This window comes from Sminthopsis crassicaudata, chromosome 2 (genome assembly GCF_048593235.1).
Source record: "Sminthopsis crassicaudata isolate SCR6 chromosome 2, ASM4859323v1, whole genome shotgun sequence".
In the NCBI taxonomy this organism is placed as follows: domain Eukaryota; kingdom Metazoa; phylum Chordata; class Mammalia; order Dasyuromorphia; family Dasyuridae; genus Sminthopsis; species Sminthopsis crassicaudata.
Window position 1 is genome coordinate 331,445,305 of NC_133618.1, and position 23,692 is coordinate 331,468,996.

Genomic DNA, 23,692 nt, shown 5'->3' on the forward strand with positions numbered 1-23,692 from the left:
TGACTGGCTAAGCAAGAAATGGAACTAAGGACCTGTGTATTAGAATGAAACAAATATAGCTGTTGAAATAAAAAACATTTTGATGAGGTGAAGTCTAGTTTTTGGGACTTCTGGTGTGGGAACCAAAAATATGATGAGTTTTAGGGTTCCCATTTATAAAAAAACAAATGATAAGGTCTAGATTTAGGGAACCAAAATGAGATGAGGGTTTTTTGTGGTCAGGGAGCTAAATGATGAGGTCTAGTGGCAGGTTTGAGGTTCAGGGAACCAAATGAAGAGGTTTGGCTCCCCTGCAAATCCCCTTGTGCCTTGGGATTTGGCACAAGAATAGGGAGTTTTGGGGAACCCTCTTCTGGTGGCGCAGAGATTCTCTATAAAGGAATTTACAGACCTGAAAACCTAGATTGATAAAAGATGCTTATTATGGGGATTGGGAAATAAGGTTAGAAATCCTGACAGAGAGGCATAAAGTCACATTAGGGAAATAGGTGAGGATAAAGAGAGGGTGCACTGGAAAAAGAATATTCCAGTGGACAGAGGCCTCCTTGGCATGGCATCCTTAGAACCTCTGCAAAGAGGATTTTAGATTGGCTCTTTTATAATAGGAGCTTTGGCTACAAGCTGAATGGGTGGAATTCTATAAACTAGATTTCAGTTTGGGCTGAAATTTGAATAGAATTGAATGAGTTTCTTTAATTCAATAGGTTGGAATTCTTTTGCTCTGGACTGAACTGACCCCACCTAGATAACAGAATGACATTCCTTGTCTTGTTTCCCCTGGGCTGGGTCCCACACTGAGGTAGAGTTGAAGGAGATTTTCTAGTTTCAGGGTCCCTTCTTCGATTTCATGCCTTAATTAAGTAAAATTCCCCCCCCCAAAAAAAAAAAAAAACACAAACCTTCATTTATTTATTTGTTTGTTTCTTGCCGAGGCAATTGGGGTTAAGTGACTTGCCCAGGGTCACACAGCTAGGAAGTGTTAAGTGTCTGAGACCAGATTCGAACTTGGGTCCTCCTGACTTCAGGGCTGGTGCTCTATCCACTGCGCCACCTAGCCACCCCTAACTGTAATTTCTTAAGGTAAAACAAAGATGAACTTTTTCTATAGATTGTAGAGATCCTTCTATTCTATAGATTTCTTGTCCAAATACTGGCTTGGTCTTTGTGAGATCATCAAGACAGAGGCCTTCACCTATCAGATGTCTCCATCTGACATATAGATAGGTGGATGATATCTAATTTCCTTATTTTGGGTGCCTTTAAGGAATATATTTTGTTGTGCTTTTAAGTTCCTTCAGATCTTAATTTAATGTTGCACTTTAGTACCTTTGTTTCCTAAGTATTTCCTGTGGCTCAGGAAGCAGTGAGCTTTGAACTACATTATCTAGATGGGTATCAGCTGTATAATGTTTGATGCTTATAGTATGTTTAAATGTTGGGAACTCTGATGATGGAATAGCATGAAGAACAGCTAAGCTTTCTCCATCTTCTTCCAAACATCTCAAAACCAGATCAGATTAACTCCTGATTGAGAAATCTAAGGAGGGGAGGGGGGTGATTAGTGATTATTTTTCTAATTCTACATTAACAATGAGTCTAGTAAGGAATGGAGTGTTTAAGTATCCAATTCAATTAAGTATTAATATCTATTAAGTATAAATGGAGTATTTAGAGTATTCAGTTGCAAGAAGTCACGCACCAGAACAGGAAGAGGTTCCAAGTCTAGCATAGAGGAGCTTATACTTGCACAGGGGTTAGGAATTGGTGCCATCTCAGTTATTTATTACTCAATTCTGGGTTACAGATAAGGGGGCTATACCTAGTCATAACTTTCCAGGGTAAGGGGCAATTGTGGCCCTTAGATGTAAAGGGCTAGAACTGAGCAAATGCACTTGGATAATGGAGCACATTAGACTAATTGCCAGTTGGACGGTTCTCTATTAACTTGTTTGAAGGTTGACCCTCCCCAGCTGTTCTGTGCTGACTTGATTGGTGGGACAAAGAGGGGGAAGTGACATGTGTGGGAGGAGGAGGAAGAGGAAATTGAGGCATTCGCTCTCCTGGCGGTGGAGAGAAGAGGGTGGTGTGGAGATTACTAGATCTAATTCCCTGACCAAGAATAAAGACTTTTGATTATCCTGACTCTGGCTGATTCCGGGGAAGACAGAGTTCCAGCACTTAGAATATGCACTGGACAAGGAGCAGATTCAGAAACAAGCAGCAATTAGGCAGTTCAGATTCTAACAGTAGAATAAGTAAAAGATAATAGCTTCATGAGATAACAAGAAATATTAAAACTTAAGTCAAAATATTGAAAAAAAGAAAATAAGAAGTATCTCATAGCACAAAGAACTGGTTTGGGAAACAGGTTGAAGAAAAATTTTAAGAATCGTTGGACTACTCTTTCAGGCGAAACTGTAGCAAGGGGATGCGCAGGCAGCAACAAGTTCTAGCTTTCAGTCCTCTCTCATCGGCTATCACTCCAACAACTACCACATCTGTAACCATGATGAACAATCCATCTCCTTGGCCAAGGACTTCTTAGTTGGCACTGTGACCACAGCTATCTCCAAGACTGTGGTGAACCTGACTATTGCAGGTGCAGCATGCAAGTAAATAAATTGCTGCAAATAAGCAGTACAAGGGCATAACCGATTGTATAGTCCAAATTCCAGAGAAACAAAGGATGCTTTTCTTCTGGCGTGGTAATCGGCAAATTTCATCAAATATTTTCCTCTTCAGGCTCTTAACAAGGATAAGAATAAGCAAATGTTTTGGTGAGGAGTGAACAAGCACACACAATTTTGGAGGCATTTTGCTGGCAATCTTGCTTCTGGTGGTGCTTCCGGAGCCCCTTCTCTCTGTTTTAACTACCCCTTGAATTTTGCAAGAACCTGCTTGGCAGCTGATGTTGGGAAGTCTGGTACAGAGGAGAATTCAAAGGCCTGCCTTAGGAAAAATCATCAAGTGTGATGGAATTCTTAGCCTGTATCAAGGTTTCAGTATCTTAACGCAGGGTATCATTATTTATAGAGCAACCTATTTTGAGATCTATGATATAGCAAAAAGTATGCTCTCAGATCCCAATAACACTTATATTGTGATAAATTGGGTGATTGCACAAACAATGATTGCTGTGGCAGATGTGGTCTCCTATCCCTTTGATAATAAGGTGGTGAATAATGATGCAGTCTGTGCTCAAAGGAGCTGATAGGTACACTGGCACTGACTGCTAGAGGAGGATTGCTAAAGATGAGGGTGACAAAGCTTTCTTCAAGGATGCCTGGTCCAGTGTTCTTAGGACATGAGTGGAGCTTTTGTGCTTTTCCTGTGTGGTGTTTTAAAGTTAGCTCATCCTAACTAAAAATGGAATCAGGAAAATAGATCTTGTAGATACTTAATCATTTTGAACCATAGACCTTCAAGAAATACCTGTTGTCTTTTTATCAGATCGTGTTTGTAGAAGAGCCAGGAAAAGCTCTTAGAAAAAGAGATTCATTTATTGTGATCCATTATTCACATAATAGAACTGATTATAATTCAGTATGTTGATTCTATTGGTTTTGGGGAAAAACAACAGTTACTGTGGGTCCAAGGAGGCAGATCATATCAGACTATCTAGCTTAAATGATGTTTTGGTAGGACCATAAATTTTTTTAAAATGTAATGCCTTGTGCTTAGCACTATATATACTATTTTGCACAGCTGACTATTTGGCAATTTATAGTTATGTGTAATTGGACATTCTGCTGTAAAACAATAAATACACAGAAGACTCTTAAAAAAAAAGAACCACTGGACTCCCTGAAAACCATGACCAAATAATCTAGATATCTAATTTGAAGGAATCATTGAAGAAAATTCCTGAGATTTCTTAAAATTGGAGGGCAAAGTGGAAATTGAAAGGATGCAATGGGTCTTCTCCTGAAAGAAATCCCCAAATGAAAACTACCAGGAACATTATAGCCAAAATCCAGAGCTTTTTGTTTTTAAAAAAATTGCAGGCAGTCAGAAACAAAAAATTCAAGTAGTAAGAAGCCGTTAGACTCATACATGCTAGCAGCCCTATTGTGAATGAATGAAAAATTTGAATATGATATTCAAGAAGACAAAAGCAAAGAATAATTCAGAAAAACAATATATATTTGGAAGAAAGCTGGATCTTTAATGAAATAGAGGCCTTTAAAGCATTCCTGATGAAAAGACTATACCCTCATAGAAACTTCTAAATATAAACAGAGGAGCCAAGAGAAGCATGAAAAGGTAAACAGAAGTGGACAATGCTAGGAACTAAAGGATAAACAGCTAACTTTTAAATATAGGAAGATGATTTACATGTCCTCTCAGAATCCTGTTATCAAGAGTCCAGTTGGACATAGTTCCTGGAAGTGGTTCTTTTATGTTTTGATTATCTTAAAAGAAGAATAGAAGAGGAAGGAAAAAGGAATATACTGGGGAGAAAGGAAGGAAGAGGAAAATTTTCTCACAAAATCAGAGCATGCAAATAGAAGTATATACAATCAAGAATGATTTGAACCTCAATCTTTGAACCTACTCAGAGGAGGGAAAAATACACAGAGCTGGCTACAAAAATATATTACACTCAACAGAGAAATTAGAGGAAAGGAAAAGAGAGGGCAGAGAAAAGGTAAATAAGAAAATATATTGATACGGGAGGGATTAGTTGTAAGCAAAGGAAACTTTTGTACAATATAGCAGTTCTTTTTGCAATGTAAAAGAATTGAAAATTGGTAATAGCAAAGAATTGGAAACAACCTATCAATTGGAATATATATGGTATGTAATTGTGATAGAATACTACTGTGCTGTAAGAAATTATAAAGGGAATGTTTTCAGAGAATGGTTTCAGAGAATGTTTTCGTTTTTCTTCCCAGGTTATTTTTACCTTCTGAATCCAATTCTTCCTTTGCAACAACAAAAAAAAATTCAGTTCTATACATATATATTGTATCTAGGATATACTATAACATACTTAAGTATGGGAATGCCTGCCATCTAGGGAAGGGGGTGGAGGGAAGGAGGGGAAATTTCGGAACAGAAGGGAGTACAAGGGGTAATGTTGTAAAAAAACCTATGTATATGTACTGTCAAAAAATGTTATAATTATAAAATTAATTTAAAAAAAAATTTGGGTTGAAATGAGTAGGAAAAATACTTAAAATCAAGAACAATACAAAATAGAAAACATTTTTTAAAAAAGGCAAGTTAGAATTAAGTTTTGTTAAACTTTGTGTTGGACATAGGCTATGTTAGGTCTTTCACCACAGTTTATAGAAAAGGATTGTGAATTTATGAGCAACTTTAATGCCATCAACATAGAAAAAACTTTTGAAAAAGTTTTGAAGTGTTTCCTGATGTTTACAGATTTATCTTTTCAAAGAAATTGATAGAGAATTTTTATCTTAACTTTATCTTGGTGTAAAACACTTTCTCTAGTATTCAAAACTTTTCAAGAAAGTTTGCTTCTATTCTCTTCTTCCATATCTGCAGCTTAGCCAAGAAAGCTTGTGATTTTTCAGTAGCCTTCATGATGGTGACGTTAGGACCTAAAATTGAAACATTTATATCATTTTTATAATTAAAAATATCTCCCAGGTAATGAATAAAATTCTCTGCTCCAGTTTTTTGACAAAATCTTTTTAAAAAGTGATGAGTCAAGAGATTTTCTTCTGATAAAGTTGATGGTTTGTATGATAACAAAACTTTTTTCACAATTGTTGGAAGTCTTTGTTGTTAGTTCATGTAAAAAAACAATGAATGATGAAGACATGAGGAATATACTTTTCCACTAAATTAGTAAAACCAGATCTATTACCAAGTATTGCAGAAGCTCTATTTGTGAAAAGTGTTAAGATTTTTCTTTCCAGTCAAAGGTTTGTTTGCCAAAAACAAAACAACCCCCATTAACCCTCCCCAAAACTTTTTACTACTCCCAAAACATCAGTGACCTTTGTGGTTTCCAAAGGAGACTCACAAAATGAGACTTTTTCGATGGTGTCAGAAAGCATGTGATGAACAAATACAAGCTGGCTACTTGGAGAAATGTCTGTAATTTGATTCAGTTACATACTGAAAGGGCATCATGAGATTGCTATTTTCTCATTCATTGGCTTCAAAATGTTAAAAGACTAGAACATATGTGACAATGGAACTGCTTCCCCTTTTCATCTTTTATCTCATTTCACAAACCAGCTTGACAATTTTTATTATGACACTTCTTTTGTTTAGGAATCTGGCAAACAATTTCATAATAGGCTTCAAGAAAAAAGTTTTTGCAAAATAGCCATTGTGAGTTTTGGAAGTGTCGTCTTCTCCTAAAGAAAGCCTAGATGGATTTTCAGGATGAGCATTAAAAAAGGTATTCCTTCAGATTTGTTTACTTCATATTTCTATTTGAAAGAATTTTTCTATACAACACTGTGGCTTTTGTATTTCATCACATCTTTCAAATAGAAATGGAAAATTAAGAATTTTTTGAAATGCCTGATTTGTAAAACTTAAAAGAAAATTATTCTCTTTTCTGAATGAATCAACAAACAATTATAGCTAGGGACCACTGGAAGACAACTAAGTTTCAGAACTCCCAACTTCAACATTTTGACCAATAGTTGGCCAGCAACATTATTTAAGTTATTGGTAGACCGAAAGAGCATTCTCATGCCATCTAGAGACATCACCAAATGAGCAGCTAGTTGGGATGGTGAAGAAAGTACCAGGAGGATCTAAAGGTCTGGTCTATCTTATTGGTCACATTAGAATACCAATAGAAACTTAATATTTAGGAGCAGCTAGGGGTTCAGTGGATAAAGCACTGGCTTTGGAGTCAGGAGGACCCGAGTTAAAGTTATTAGCCATATGGCCCTGGCCAAGTCAGGCCTAATTACCCTCTCCACTCAAAAAGAGATAATGTTTATAACTGGTCTCAAAACTAGAATTATCTAAACTTTTTCTTTCTGTCACAGCAGTATCAATTAGGGCCATTTATATTTTTCTTTGTTTCATAGGATTACTTAGGCCAACTATCTGCTAAGTGGATTGACTACCTTTCCATACTTATCAAGGCTAGTACTCATAAGATAGGCAATCTGTCACAATCCTTGTCAGAGCCTTTCTAGCACTTACCAAGGTTTGGCTGTGTCAGCAGGAAGCAAAGGTCACCCCTATATCATAGTGGGGCATTGAAGTGGAACTTTTCTATGATATTTCTTAATATGTAGAAATTTTTCTTAAAACTAAAAAGCTATACCTAAGTGATTTTTCTTGTTTGTTCATGAGAATAGTGATCCTTCAGAGCTTATCTTTTTATGTATCAAAGGAATAGGCAGCTTAGTGTATAGAGAATAGAAATTAAAGGGATGAGAGGAAAATGCTTGGAAATTAGCTTATTTTGAAAGAATATGAACAGGGTAAGCTAGAACCTATTCTTGGGAACTCTGCCCCATGCTTAGGTGCCATTGACATGTGTTTGGTGGTTATTCATATTAAATTGTCAACTTATGATCTGAATAGTAATATAAAAAGTTTATATTTGTATGACATTTAATATTTTACAAAGCTTTTTTCCTTATATATTGTCACATTTCTTTGGTTTTGTCTGGGCTTTAAATAAGGTTAAAACAGGTTGTGTTCCTATCAAACAAAAAGAAAGGGAGTCGCTTCTGTTTACTTCCCTGTACCTCTTAGGCTTCCATAGAAATAGGGATTATGAATGTGATTAGAGGAAATAGTTTTTATTTTCTCCAAAACAAAGTTTAAGGGCTAGATGATTGAAAAGATTATGCTGGAAAGGTGGGATTGACTGTAGAAGTGACCTATGATACTGGAACAAATGAAACAAAATATGATCATGGGACAAATTAAGCCAGACTGAAGTGTTGGGAATCATTCCACATCAGCTACAATATCTTTTCAAGAGACTTGTGCCTTTTTTAAAATTTGAAAGCTTCTGGTCATCTGGTTTCTGGCCCAGTGTCTCAACCAACTTTTCTGGGTCTGTGGGGTTTGTTTTTCTTTTTGAAGACCTTGATTTTAGAGGATGGGATTTTAGAACTATGGCCTCCATTGGTCTTTTCAGTAACTGAAAAGGAGGATCTCAGATAAAATTTTTGCTTACTTGGAAAGTTCCTAAGATATCACTTCATATTTTCCCTAATACTGCTTTATTCCACTGATAGATTTCATGCTTTGCTTCTTTGGGTGTGTAATGCTAATAAAGATTATTCAGTATGTGATATGTAATAGAAAACAAAATTCAAAATTCTGATAATATCTGTTTTTATCTGGGAAGAAATAAGTGGATATTTCTGAATTCTCTCATTTTTTACCTTTTAGAAAAAAAAACTGAGTGTCTCTGGTGGATTAATGTTTTTGTTTTGATGTATAAGAAGTCCTCTTCATCTTATAAGTACTTTAAAGCAGAAGGCAAATAAATGTGTAACTTTTTTTTTTTTAACAGACATTCCTAAAGAGGTTATTTTATCACAGATTAAGATTACACCAAAAAGTCTATAAAGTTTCTGTTTTATATCTAGGCTAGCTTATTTTTAACACCCCTTACATTGTTCACTTCTCTGCAATATGTTTAAACAAAGTGGTTAATCAGTGATGAAGAAGTATTCATTTGAATGCCTCAGCTTCACCCTAATGTTACTTTCACAAAAGACTTCTTAAGGCCCCCTCTCTCTAGCTTCCTAGCCAGATAAATATGCATTATAAGGAGGTCTTTTTTATTTTTTTTTAATCAGGCTTTCTTAAAGAAAATAATTAGTATGTACTCATACTGAATTATCTTGAACAACATAAACAAAATAGTGAAAAATTTTAAATTGCTACAATTAAGCTTGGCAAAAAATATCTCTGGCATTAATATTAACAGTTGTGTATATTACAAATTAAAGCTATTACCAAAAATGATTCTTCCTGTTGAATGTAAGCTCCTTGAGGACAATAACTTTCATTTTTGTCTTTAAATCACCAGTACCTACCAGTATATCTTGAATATTGTTGGCCATTACTAAATATCTATTGAATTGAAAGGTAGATGACACTGGTATCAAGTCATTATAAATCACAGAAGGAAAGGGTAAATTCATTTCTAAGTGACATGGATTCAATACCTGCATTATATCTTTGTATGTAAATTTGCCATGTGAAGGTGAGAATAGAATGCCAGTTTTCTCCATTGGGGAATCAGATGGCATGGCTATATATTAAGCACATAATTACCACCCACTGGAAAAAGAATCTGAAACTGAGTGAACAATATACTATCGGTCTTCAGAACTGAACTCATTGTCTCTGTCAATTTTTTTAGAAGTGCTTACTGTGCTGCCTCAGTTGCTTCCCTAACTAATATCATCACACCTAAACTCTTTGAAGGTACTGCAGAATGGATAGCAAGGTAAGAAAAACAGTAATTCAAAGTGTGATTTTAATATAAATTGTTGTAAAAAAAAAAAAAAAAAAACATCAAAAACCTTTTATTCCTGAAATTCAATCTTGAAGTATTCCTGGACAACTAATAACTAAAGATTATGACTATATTAATTCATGTGATGACTGATCTACATTTTGAAGGAATCAAGGGGATTCTAAAAGATGGAAGTAAAGATGGAGTTAATTCTAGGCATGGTGTCAAGAGCAAGAGCCATTCAGCTGTCCAAAAAAGTTATAATTTTGAATAGTTCTTTTATTAGTTTTGGTAGAATGTTTTTATGCTCAGCTAAACTTTTATTTCTTTGAGGGGGAAAGGTCTCTTGCAACTTTATTGTTAATGAATAAATGAAAATTATTTATGAAACATTTACTGTAGGCCCAGCATTGTGCTAATTGTTAGAGATATAAATACAAAATTGAAGCAGTCTCTGGGCTAACAAGTTATATAGTCTGATGGGGAAGATAGCACATATAAGGAAGTGATAATCAGGCTAGTCTGGGAAGTCCCAAAAAGTGAACATAAATAAATAGCCATCAATTAACATCCCTTTGAAAGACAATTTTATTGTTAATTTGATTATAAGTCTTAATTCTAGAAGTGAAAAAGAGGTGATAATAGGGAAAGTACTAGTGTAATGAAATGGTGCAAAATGGCTAGCTGAAGAAAGAATACTATTTAGTTCCAGGGATTGTAGAGCCAGGTGATATTGTTGATATTGTTAATTTCTGAGTTGTGACTATTGAATTTAAAGTGTGTTTTCATTATTTATTAGAAGAAATGATCTTTAGTTTGTGAACATGCATTTAGTATCAGCATCAATTAGGTATTGCTGACTGCTCCTTAATTTGTTTTATTCATTCCCTTTTTAGGTGTCAGAACTGGGAAGGTGGAATTGGTGGTGTGCCAGGTATGGAGGCCCATGGTGGTTATACTTTTTGTGGACTGGCAGCACTGGTCATTCTCAAGAAGGAGAAATCCTTAAACCTGAAGTGTTTATTAGTAAGTACCTTTGTGTGTAATCTTCACTTTAGGTTTGAATGTCAGGCCTTGGTATTGATTCATTTTAGTTCAGAGAATTTCAGAATAATGATTGATTCACTGTGATGAAAGCTAACAAAACACTAATCTTAAACTTACAAATCACTAGTCTAAAGCTCTCTACTAGGACTAAATTTTCATAGCAAGAACAAATTAAAGAGATACCATCCTATTGGAAAGGAACTTTTGCCTTCAGTGTTAGAATTTTTTTTTTTTTTTTCCTGTTTTGGCATGACATTATAACAAAATACTCTGATTGCTCTGAGGGTGAATATAGTCATCTAGCTGAACTATATTTTGGGGAGAAAAAAAGATAAAATGACATTTTCTCAGCTGGCTGGTTGTACTCATCCTAAAAACCAAACTATCCACCTATTTATCTCAGCAGATAAGTATACTTAGCAAAATTAGATCCGACTATCTGGGAATGGCGTGTATCGTGTTCAGTTTTGAATGAGTGGTATTAATAGCTCCAGAACAAGTGATCATTTTGTCTCCACTTAATGGGCTGATCAGTAGACAGCCTAGACTGAACAGTCATTCGTTTATAGTCTGTCCATTTTGTATTCATTTGGTGTGACCGATTTGCTAAGAGACCTTGGGTAATTTGTTTCCCATTCAAGTTTTAGCTTCCTTGGGTTCCATATGTTGAGTGAGGGAGTGAAGGAGAAATTTGAGATTGCCTGAAGCGGCAGGAGAAATGGGATATTTTAAAATAAAATGATCAGGTTATTGAAAAATAACAGATTACAAACCATAATTTCTATACACTTAAGTATTCATCTTAGCTTAGCCTGGACAGACTTCAGAGGAGGTGACCATAATTCTTGGCTCTTGATGGGACGAGGGGGTGCCTACATTTTGTTTTGAAGTATAACTGCTTCATTCCCTTATATTGAAGAATGAGTGTTGGGAAGATCTCTAGCATCAAGCTTTTAAACGACAACTTCTTTTAAAAAAAAAAAATCATTTCCCTGGATTTTGTCTGTGCTGGATGTCAGTAACCCTCCTTTTTGTTTCTTGTTCTCAGCAATGGGTGACAAGCCGGCAGATGAGGTTTGAAGGTGGATTTCAGGGCCGATGCAATAAGTTGGTAGATGGCTGTTATTCTTTCTGGCAGGCAGGGTTACTGCCACTGCTCCACCGAGCACTGCATGCTCAAGGTAAGTATAAGATGCAACTGAATCGCAAAGCTGCCAGTGCTGGATGAATTGATGAGATTTATAATTAGTTGAGAAATCCATATTGTTCTTTTTAGGTGCTTAAAATATTATGATAGATATGTGTACGTGGTCAGATAAGTGAGAGAAAAGAGGAATATAGGGAATTATTCAGTCCCTGAAGTTTTTAAGTGAACACAAATATGGTAAGAGATTTAGCATTTCTCTTCCTGTAGACCAAGATTGACTACAAAATTGAATCTTGTTAGTGATAAAAATTTTTTTTTTGCTTTTTTTGTTGAGGCAGTTGGGTTAAGTGACTTGTCCAGGATCACACAACTAGGCAGTGTTAAGTGTCTGAGGCCAGATCTGAACTAAGGTCCTCCTGACTTCAGGGCTAGTGCTCTATCCACTACTTAGCTGCCCCTAGTAATAATTTTTAAATGAAGTGAACAGACTTCTGATTAGCAAGCTGATGTATTAGGACCTAGGGAAGTAGAAGTCTTTTAACAGATTCTCCATTAAATTTCTAAAAATTCACCAGAAGGAATGATAATAAAGAAAAACAAAGAAAAATAGCTCTGAGCTCTCCCATCCGATTCTGGATGCCACAAAAAAGATCGCCAGTAACCTGATGACATTCTGAGTGAAAACAAACCAGAAGAGATGTAAGCCCCAGTGCCTAGGCATCCATGGCATGAAATTAAATTAGAACACCACCTAGAGTGCATGATGCTAAAGAAAGTCATGTTGGATCCATAGAAGAAGACAAGGTTATTGCAGCATCTAGGTCTTGCAGGAGACCTGCAGTTGATAGCAACACGTTGGGAACGGTCAGCCAATTTTTAGTTCTAATTTTTGCAAAGTAAAGGAGACAGAGGAGTTGAAAAACTGCTAGAAGCTTAATTGTAAGTGACAGATTTATATAGACGGAAGAGCTTAGTCTTAATCACTGATAGCATAATCAATGCTGACCAGTGTACACAGAAGACAGGGCTAAGACAAGGTCTGACTGCCTTGTCCAAAAATGTGGGAGGGAACAGAGTCTTCAGTACAAAACCCCAGCCCAGAAACTGTTTAAATAAAAGTAAATACAAAATATGGCCAAAAAAAAGTGCTATGAATTGAGAGAAGCCTACAAGGTAAATCCAGAAAAAGATAATCTCAGAGAAATTAATAGCTTGGCCACAAGGACTATAAGAGTACCAATAAAAAATCAAGCAAATGGATTAAGAGAAGAAAAAAAAAAAAAGAGCTCTGTAGAAAAAATGCAAGGAAAATAAATAGCTTAAGATAGAAGGTGGAAAAGCTTATGGAAGTAGTGAACTTCCTGGAAAAACTCAGAACTCAGTAAATCTATGCAATGATAAATATTAAGACAAAATTTTAAAATTGGAAAAATAGGATAAAATATATTAGCTGTCAAAATTAGCTGCCCTGGAAAACAGAATAAGGAAAAGCAGGTTAATAATCAAGAGTACCTAAAAAAACCATGATCAAACAAAAGACCTAGACACTATCTTTTAAGAAATCATAAAATAAAACTCTTAAGGTCTATTAGAGCCAAATGACAAAGTAAAAGTAGAAAGAGTCTGCCTGTTACCACCTGAAAGAAAGTGCAAATTTAAAGTCATAAATGTCAGAACTGAAATACAGGGTTTTCTAGTAAAAAAGAAAAAAAAGACCTGCTAACTGCTGTAAGTACTATCAAACTCCAACTAAGGATCACATAAGACCTAAGAGCCACTGTTTCAAAAGAGAGAACATATTGGAATATTATATTCCAATTAAGAATAGCTTAATCTGCAAAGCTGAGTTTTTCTAGCATATGGGGTAAAAATAATAGACTTTTTAATAGAATAATAAACTTTTAAGCATTTCAGATGAAAAGGCCAGAATTGGGTAGAATCTCTGAAATGCAAACACAAGACACAAAAGAAATCTGGAAAGGTAATAACTACATTTGAGCAATAAGAAGAGAATAATAGGTCACAAAGTGCTACATTCAAATACAGAATGGAGAGGCAAGCATCCTTTCAAAATGCCACTGTTCACAAAAGGAATAAAGATACACGATCTGGGAATGGTTTAGTTCCATATTAGTTTTAGAAGAGGAAAGAAAAGGTGTAGAGAGAGGGACACAATATGGATACAATAAGGAAAAAGGAGGAGGAACTAGCTTTTTTTCTTTTCTTTTTTTTTTTTTTTTTTAATAAGATAGTTGGGTAGCACTGTGAATGGAGAGCTAAACTTGGAGGCAAGGAAGACCTGAGTACAATTCCTATCTCAGATCCTTCCTAGTCTTAAGTGTAAAATGTGCCCTCTTAGCTAGAACTTGAAAAATAAGATATTGAAAAATTCTTCTCTCATTGGTTTCTCTTGAAGAGACTCTTCTTCATGAGGTGTCCTCATTTTGGAGGAGAGGAAGCCGAAGCTCAGAGAGGTTGTCACTTAATTGTACTCAGGTCTTCCTGCCTCCAAGTTTAATTCAGAATTTAGTCAGAATACTTGGCGATTGGTTCATATTCTAAATGATTTGATTGGTCACAACCATTTTTGAAGGAAGATCCAAATCTTTGCACATTTCTACCCACTCACAATGGAATAATCTGTCCTGTCGAGTTTTATATAACACAAAGATAGAATCCTTAGTAACCTCCAAATCCATTCTACAGAGATCTGTATTTTCTGGTCTTTAAAAGATCTTTGACCATATATTAGTCTGAGATGGGCACTGTGCTTATTCCTCAGCCTGTTTACTTATGTAGATATGAGAAAACGAGTTTTGAAGACTTTTTTCTTCTGGAATAGGAAATACATAAAAGAAATAAGAATTTGGATTTTTTAATGTTCTTGTTAGAATTGTTTGGACTAAGAATACAATAGAATTGTTGATCTTTTGGCATACTTGGGTTCTCTTTTATGACTATCAGAAAAATCTAGAGAGAGCTATAGAAAATCAATCCTATGATAATCTTTATTGGCTGGGAGAAAGAGCAAGAAGAGCTACTTATTGATGTTTTCATATTAGCTCACATTTTAGAGGATTTTTCTTATATACTTTGTTTATAGAATATTATGGAAATACTTGACTTATTTTATAAATTAAAAATAAACAAAATAATGGTGGTGAGAAAAGGAGTGTCTAAGGAAGAAAAATGTTATGATATATATCAAGCCTCCTGAAGGGGGCAGCAAATTTAATCTTGAATCTACATTACTGATTGAGTGCTTGTAGATATTAGATCAACTCTCTATTCCTATTATAACTATTACTTACCTAAGCAGAGAACAAATTATTATTTTAAGATTCAATTAAAATAACTACAAAGTATATAAAATATCTAGGAATTAATATATTCAAAAATGATGTAAATAAAACTTTAAAGAAATAAGACAAAAAGTTGGGTTTGTTTTTCATAGTTTTCAATAAGTTGTATCAGTATAACAAAAATTATTATGCTTTAGTGTTATACTCATTTTAGTGACATGAAGTTACTTTATAGCATTGGGTAAAATAGTTACAAAATTCCATTTGGAGGAATTTAGATTTTCAAAGGAAATAATGCGGGAAATGTCATAAGTGCCTTTCTTTCTTGCATTTTTTTCCCCATTATTTTCTTTGAGATTTTTTATTTTTTGTTTTTCCAGATGAACTTTGTCATTATTTTGTCTAGTTCTATAAAGTAATCCTTTGATAAAGTCAATCAATTAAGTAGCATCATCATGTTTATTATATTGGCACAGGTTAATCATGTTGCTTAGTCATAGCTTTCCAGTCATTTGGATTTTCTTCTCCTAGCTGTTGTAGAGTCCAGTACTGAAAGCTAGAGGACGTAGTTTACATATATTTAAGTTATTTTATACTAGTTACAAGATCTACAGTAAGACTACATTGTATATAATTGTGTAATGTAGTCATACTAATCTTTTGTCATTTTTTTCAATACTGTTCACAGATTCTTTTTTCATATCTATAACTTCAATTATTAAAATTTAAAAATACATAGACGTTTTAAGAAGACTCAATTCCACAACTGCTCGTTGACTTACTCTCTTTTTGTTATGAGCTAGTTTACTTCTCCTTAGGCATCTTGCTGCTTCCCTTCCCACCCTCATTCCCTCCAACCCATGCCTTGTGCTAGACTTACTGCAAATACCTAATCAGCTTTATACCTACTGTAGCTTAGAACCCTTGAGTTCAAATAATCCATCAGCCTTGTTGGGCTACAATTATGTCCCATTATGCTTGATAGACGGCACAATTATCAAAATTCACATGATACTTCATTGTGAGAGCTATAAAAGCTGTCTGTCACTGCCCCCTTAGAATTGGGGGAATAGCTAGAAATGTTTTATAAGGTAATTTCCTAAGGTAACAGAAAGGTAGAGGAAAAGCCCTAGAAAGATAATGAAACTCTTCAAGTTTATTTTAAGACCCTAGTAAGTGTAGAGGGAAGATATGAATAGCCAGAAGAAACAGGGTGCTTTCCCCTACTCCCCCAAACAAACCAAACAAACAGCAAGTTGAAACATTTTTTAAAAATGCACCAAACTGAATCCTGATCAGGATTTTTTGAAAAGTGAATAGTTTTCCAACCCAAGTCATCATAGGCAGACAGAGGTCTGCAGATACTAGAGTATTCCAGTTCAGGGAGCACCAGATCAAGAAGAGTCCGATAGGCATAAAAGGGCCTAAATTTATGTAGGAAAAGGAACCAGGTGACAGTTCTATGGCTCACTGTACTCAGTTCTGGGTAGACTGAGGAAGGCACCTGTCCTTAGGAGTGGCATTACAGGGTAAGGAATGGTTGTTAAGTCCTATATGGCAGACAAAGAGTAAGGTCAGAAACAATCAGCCTTGTGGATCAGATCCCAGTATGGAACAGGATCTCAGAGGTTCCAGCTTCTAACCCAGTCTGAAGCCTGAAGATGAGTAATCAGGACAAAAATCTCAGACTAAAGGGAAACCTATAGTTCTTTCACTCTGAACTAGAAGAGCTAGAAAACTATGAGCATCCTTCAATGGCAGTTTACTGAAATGCCCAAGGATGCAGCCTAGTGATGTGTCACCCAGATCAAAAGCCACGTCAGGAATTTTAGAGCTCAGATTAGGGAAGCAGAAATTAGACTGTTCTGGTTCAGACCACTTTGGGAACATATCTTGTGCTGCTCCTGAGAGTTTAGAAAGACATAACATTCCTCCCAAAAAACATCCAGACATTCTTTTCAGAAGTGTGCAGAGCCTGACTCTAAACTGGTGTCTGAAGCCACTAAACTGAAGAGGTGTTCATTAGTTGGGAAATAGCAGAATGTTATGATGTGATGAAATACTGTTGTGCTATAAGAAATAATGAAGGTGATGATTTCAGAGAAACCTATGAAGAATTGTATGAGCTGATGCAGATAAAAGTTAATAGAACCAAGACAATTTATACAATGGGAATATTGCTTTTAAATTTACTTTCTTTTAAAATATATTTCCTTTAATTAAATGTTTCTCAATTATGTACAAAAAAATTTAACATTAATTTTTTAAAAATTTGGCTTCCAAGTTCTCTCTCTCTGACTTTTATCCCACCTGTTGAGAAGGCAAGTAATCAATCTATACATATGAAATAATGCAAAACATATTTCCATATTCCATGTTGCAAAAGAAAACACATATACACCCACACACAAACAAGAAAAAGAAAATTTAAAAGTATGCTTCAGTCTGCACTGAGTCCATCAGTTCTTTCTCTGGAGATGAATAGCTTTTTTCATCATTGGAATTGTTTTGGATGATTGAATAACAAAAATATTGTCAAGGCAAATAACTATGAAAGACTTAAGGGCTCTCATCAGTTTAATGACCATCCATGAGATGAAATATTTTTTTCTGTAAATAATATTTCATTTTTTCCAATTATATGTAAAGATAGCTTCCAACATTCATTTTTTTCATAAGATTTTGAGTTCCAAATTTTTCTTCCTCCCTCTTTCCCCTCCCCAAGATGGCAAGTAGCCTGAAATAGGTTATACATGTGTAATCATGTTAAACATATTTCTACATAAGGTTGTGAAAGAGGGAGAAACCACAAACAACCCTATACCAGAAAAAGTGAAAAGTAGTATGCTTCATTCTGCATTCAGATTCCATAATTCTTTTTCTGGATATGGATAGCATTTTCCATCATGAATCTTTTGGAATTGACTTGAATCATTTTATTACTGAGAATAGCTAAGTCTTATGGTTGAACATAGTTTTATGTTTATGTTACTATGTACAATTTTCTCCTCGTTCTGCTCATTTCACTCAGCATCAGTTTGTGTAAGTCTTTCCAGGTTTTTCTGAAATCTCATCATTTCTTGTAGCACAACATTTTACCCACTTCCTATTAGAGAGGTGAAGGAATCAAAATGTAGACTAAGATAGTGTTTTGTTGGTTTTTTTTTTTTTTTTTTGACATGGCCAATGTAAAAATTTGTTTTGATTGACTATATATGTGTTTAATAGGGACTTTGTTTTGATTTCTCACTTGAGGGAAAGAAGGTAGATTTTTGCTGGTTGAAAAAAATTTTTAAAAAATATACCATAGGTCCAATAGCATTCTTCAATGGGAGAAATTCATAAGACCAAATACTTAGAAATGAATTTGTGTTTTACTAAAAACAATGTTCATTTTTGAAAGATCTTATCACCTGTATTGGGAGTAAAATTTACTTTGGGATGAAAATGGGGGAAGGGGGAAGGAGAAATTAATCCTTTTAGAAAAAAAAGAATATAATTTTAAATATTAAGACATTATTAGGAAGTGGAAAGAGAAATAAAAATCACATTTCTTCCTGCTAAAAGTTCCCTTAACTAATTAGAGCACAGTAGAGGAAAGCAGTATCATTTACAGAAGTACTTAAACCAATTTCATAAGGGGTGTAAGATCCTTTATACCATCCCCAGGTATAAAAACAAGGTTAAGGAGAATTAATATCAGATGATGAAACCAAAAGTGTAATTTACTGCCTGGAATGAACTATGACACAGAAGTGCTCACCCAGTTTGATGCTGTAGCACCAGGGATGTGAGTGCAACTCCACAGTGGCCAAGAAGATCGGTAGTGGGCCAGAGGCGAAAGGAGGCAGGCGGCCTTGGGACCCCATTTTTTAGGTTAATTCACATAATGGTTACTACTGGAGTCATTTTGCCTTATTTAATGTGGGCTTTCTTTATCCTTTCTATAGGTGATCCTGCCCTTAGTATGAGTCGCTGGATGTTTCACCAGCAAGCCTTGCAGGAATATATTCTCCTATGCTGCCAGTGCCCTGCAGGGGGTCTTCTGGATAAGCCTGGCAAGTAAGTTCTATTTTGAGAAGCAGAAAATGGAAAATCCGTATGCAATCAGATGATTTCCAATGATGGATGGATGGTTAGGGCCTAGTTCCCACTGCTTCTCCTTCAAACTCATATTGTTTAGTGCTTTAAAGTGAGAGGGGCCCAGTTGAGGCCCTTTCCGAACTTCCTTGAGTGCCCCTGATCCAGACATCACTGCTGGTTTCTAGTCTCTTCCTCAAACACATATCTAAACATGTGTACCCCATTACACCACTGGGTTCCAAGAATCTGAAGCAGAAGTAGATAAACAGGCTTAATAAGGGCTTTTTTTTTTCTTTTCTTAAATATTAGGCTGACTTAAAAGAACAACAGGATTTAAAAGCCCATGATTTTAGCTGACAGAGATTGTAATCACAACAGCTAATTACAGAGTTGATTAAATGATGGGAAAACAAATATATAAGATGCCTTTATATGTTATTAAAAAAAAAAAAAGCAACAACCTGGGAACCAAACAAGCCACCACTTTCTTGCCTCCTCCCTAACTTAGCCAGCTTGCTACTTGATGATTAGGCATCCAAGACAGTTTGTCAGAAAGGACTTTGCCTGTTTCTAGAAGTCTAATTATAAATTTGAGAGGAAATAGATTTTCTCTAGTGTTGAGTCTACTCCTTAAGTATGTTTTTTATTTTTTGGGTTTTTTTGCATATCTGTATAATAAATAACTGTCACATTGTCTTAGTAAATGGAGATGAAAGCCATGTCTGCTGAGCAGAATGCTTAAAAATGAAAGTATTTCCTTAAAACCATTTAGGAAAATTATATTTTCTATAATTATATGGATTCCTGTGTATTGTTATTATATTCAATATATTTTGTAAATCTGTACTCTTGAACTTAGAATCTGATTCAAAATTGAATTTGAATGAGACAGCTGATCCAAAGAAAGACACTATATATAACCTTACATTGTTGGACTTTTTCTCTACTAAGGGGTTCTACTCAACAGTGTTTTTTCCCTCTAGGTCAAGGGACTTCTACCACACCTGTTACTGCCTGAGTGGCTTATCCATAGCACAACATTTTGGCAGTGGAGAGATTCTATGTGATGTAGTCTTGGGAGTGCCAGAAAATCGCTTGGTAAGTTGGGAGGGAAGCCTCTTAGAACATAACGTAAATCTACCATGTCTTCTGAGCCACCATTTCACTTAACCCGGGGACTAACCTAGAACTTGCCTGGAAAGCCTAATGTCATGTTGCTCAGAATAGAGGAACTACTTTAAATTCCTATAGCTAAGGTTGCATTTTCTTTCCTATGGAAGGAACTTTAATCTCTTCTTCCTTCATTTATGTTCTAGCATACACCATGACCTTTGATATGTGATGATTTATTTCCTGATGTGTGGATGCCTTCCTTCTATTTCTTTTTCTTTTAGAATCAGTAAGTCCTGGTTGATTATCATGGTCAGATCAGATGTTCAGGATACTTAGAACAGTTAGGTTAATAGTGGTTATGCCTGTGCTGAGTCAATCTTTACATTGTACCCTCAAAGAACCTTAGAAGACTCAAGGTTTCCCCAGTAGCAAAATTCAGACATATAAAATCAGAGCCTTCATATCTGTATGAAATCTGCATAAATTGCATATTCCTAGAAAGATTTCCTTCCTGTAAGTGGTTTTTAAGATTAGAATTCCATTGCTGCTTTTAATATTTCCATTTTTTAAAATTGATGCCTCTTTAATTATCTATTCTTATTGACAGTTACTTATACTGGCCAGAATGAAGTTAAATACATTGAGTTATTGAGTTGGGGACATAGGCTCATAGCAATATAGATTTGTAGCTGGTAGGGAGCACAGAAGCCATCTGATCCAATCTTCTCATTTTATAGATGAGGAAACTGAGGTCCAGAGTGGTTCTTTAAGGATTAAGACTTGAGCAGGGTTCCTGAGAGATAGTGGTAAGCTGATATTAAGAGAAAATTTACCTAGAATGGCACCCTGCTCCAGACCTGATTGTTCAGCTTTTACATCAGAGGGAGAGAGTAGAAAAATATTAATATGGACTAGGATCCTTACAAAAGAAAGTATTAACTGTTTTTTTTTTGTTTGTTTGTTTGTTTGTTTTTTGCCTATTCTTTTTGCAGCAACCTACTCACCCTGTATACAATATCGCACCAGACAAGGTGGTCCAGGCTGTCATGTATTTCCTACAGAAACCCATCCCATGTGTAGAGGAGGAGGTAGCAGTAACATCTGCTGCCACTGACTAAAAGGCACTGTGTCCCCTCCAGCCACCACTTCGATGTCACTTTCTCAGTACACAGCATATCCACGGTGTACACAGTGCTGTACAAAGCCTTAGCTACCATGGAGCTATGTTTTTTCCCCTTTCTTAAAACACACAGAAATGTGTGTGTGTGTGTGTGTGTGTGTGTGTGTGTGTGTGTGTGTGTGTGTACACATGCATGAGTTTGTACATATACATACATACCTACACACACACACACACACACACACACACACACACACACACACACACCACACACCATGGTCCCAGGTTTGAAGAACACTGTTTTTTTGTCATTGTTCTTTTTATGCCTAGGAGACCAGGCAAATTGTATTTAAACTAATAATGTATGTGAGTATTTTAGCATCAATTGCTGCTGTTTCTGCTTGCACTCCACTGTAAATTTGCCAGGAGAGATGCCCTTCCAGGAGTAGCAGATAAGCCCATCTGAAGCCATGGGACCACTAAAGGTCTTTTTAAGATGTTTTCTCCAAAGGACATTGATAGGGACTCAGTCAATACCTAAGCCCCAGTGTATTTCTTTAATTGCTCCCACCTGCTGCCCTAAATCTCTTGAGAAGGTAGATGTGGTGGGAAGTCCTGTGTAGTTTGTTGTTTTTTTTTGTTTTTTTTTTCCCCTGTGGCTAGTGGAGATTGAATCCTTCTTTGCTACTATGGGAGACTGGAGAATTTCAGGTCCCTCCCAGAGGCCACAGTTACACTGATAGGACTTTATTCATTCTTGGGTGCTATATACTAGACATTGGAGACCAGTGAAGTGTGAGAAATGAGCCTCCAGCTTAAATCTGCACAGCAAAAGAAAATAGATCCCCATGTCTCACATCCTCCATCATTTCCTTTAAAACAACTTTGCATCCATTAGGGAGTACTTGCATTAGGGAAAGATAGCTGGAGCCTGTGATCATTCAGTACATTATCACCCTTTGCCTCCTATTCCTTCAAACTCCAGCCTCCTCAAGAAGATCCAAGGACATGGCCCCCACTTCACCCCCATCTGTTAACACTACTAAGGCTTTCACTTTAAAATTTGATCTGGGATTCTTGAATGTCCTGCCTATTGTTGGGTCAAAGAAATGAGGTTAAGCCTCAGGATGGAACAGCTCTTATATAGGCAGTTAAATGAGTAAAACTTGTCATGGAGAGAGTTCGTGCTGAGGGGAGGGTTTTGGCCAATCTGAGCTCTGACACCTGCCCATACTGAGGATCTCCTCCATTTAATCACCTCATTCAAGGCTGCCTCCTGACTTGGAAACCCATTTGCTGCTGCAGTTAAAGTGGAACTCATCAATACTGACCTGGACTTTGCCCAAACAGCGATGGACCATGGTGGGGGTGGCTCAGAAATGCAGAATTAGGAATTTCTGCTGTCAAACTCTGGCCATTTTCCACTTCTCATATCCTATTGCTTTTGCTTTTTGGGCTACTATGTATTACCTCCTTTAGATAATAAAATAGTAACATTTTTTTTTATTATGATGGTGTCTTTTTGGCTTCTGCCAAAGTAGTAATTCAGGTTATTGGATCTTGCTTCATCAGCATATATTTTCTGTTATACCCAAAGTGAGAGAGAGTTGTTCTTGTGGCCTAAAAGGCCAGAGTTCAAATCCTGTGGCATACTGGCTTTGCTGTCCTGGGCAAATCAGTTAAGATCATGGTGCTCTAGGTAACTTTTTTTTTTTTTTTTTTACAAAATATATGCATAGGTAATTTTTCAACATTGACCCTTGCAAAGCCTTTTCCCCTTTCTTTTTTTAGTATTTTATCAATACTATCAATACTAAACATATATGCACCAAGTGGTGCAGCATCTAAATTCTTAAAAGAGAAATTAAGAGAGCTGCAAGAGGAAATAGATAGCAAAACTATAATAGTAGGAGATCTCAACCTTGCACTCTCAGAATTAGATAAATCAAACCACAAAATAAATAAGAAAGAAGTCAAAGAGGTAAATAGAATACTAGAAAAGTTTGATATGATAGATCTTTGACGAAAGCTAAATGGAGACAGAAAGGAGTATACTTTCTTCTCAGCAGTTCATGGAACCTATACAAAAATTGATCATATGCTAGGGCATAAAAACCTCAAAATCAAATGCAGTAAGGCAGAAATAGTAAATGCATCCTTTTCAGACCATAATGCAATCAAAATTATATTTAATAAAAAGCCAGGGGGAAATAGACCAAAAAGTAATTGGAAACTAAATAATCTTATACTAAAGAATGATTGGGTAAAACAGCAAATCATAGACATAATTAATAACTTCACCCAAGAAAATGACAATAATGAGACATCATACCAAAATGTGTGGGATACAGCCAAAGCAGTAATAAGGGGAAGTTTTATATCTCTACAGGCCTACTTGCATAAAATAGAGAAAGAGAGGGCCAACGAATTGGGCTTACAACTAAAATTGC

At 35.7% G+C, this 23,692-nt stretch overlaps 1 protein-coding gene and 1 pseudogene across 2 annotated transcripts in view; both read left to right on the top strand.

Annotated features, from left to right (window-relative positions):
- Positions 1–22,748, top strand: part of FNTB (farnesyltransferase, CAAX box, subunit beta) — an 81,764-nt gene extending 59,016 nt beyond the window's left edge. Inside the window, exons 7-13 of one of the 2 annotated variants that reach the window (XM_074290386.1) lie at positions 9,335–9,421; positions 10,327–10,456; positions 11,526–11,658; positions 18,877–18,988; positions 19,993–20,107; positions 21,115–21,153; positions 21,581–22,748. In XM_074290386.1, the coding sequence (XP_074146487.1) occupies positions 9,335–9,421; positions 10,327–10,456; positions 11,526–11,658; positions 18,877–18,988; positions 19,993–20,107; positions 21,115–21,153; positions 21,581–21,595 (631 nt within the window). In that variant the 3' untranslated portion in view covers positions 21,596–22,748. The other variant, XM_074290385.1, reaches the window with a different exon arrangement.
- Positions 1,591–9,328, top strand: LOC141556084 (ADP/ATP translocase 3-like; annotated as a pseudogene).
- Positions 22,749–23,692: the final 944 nt, after the last annotated feature.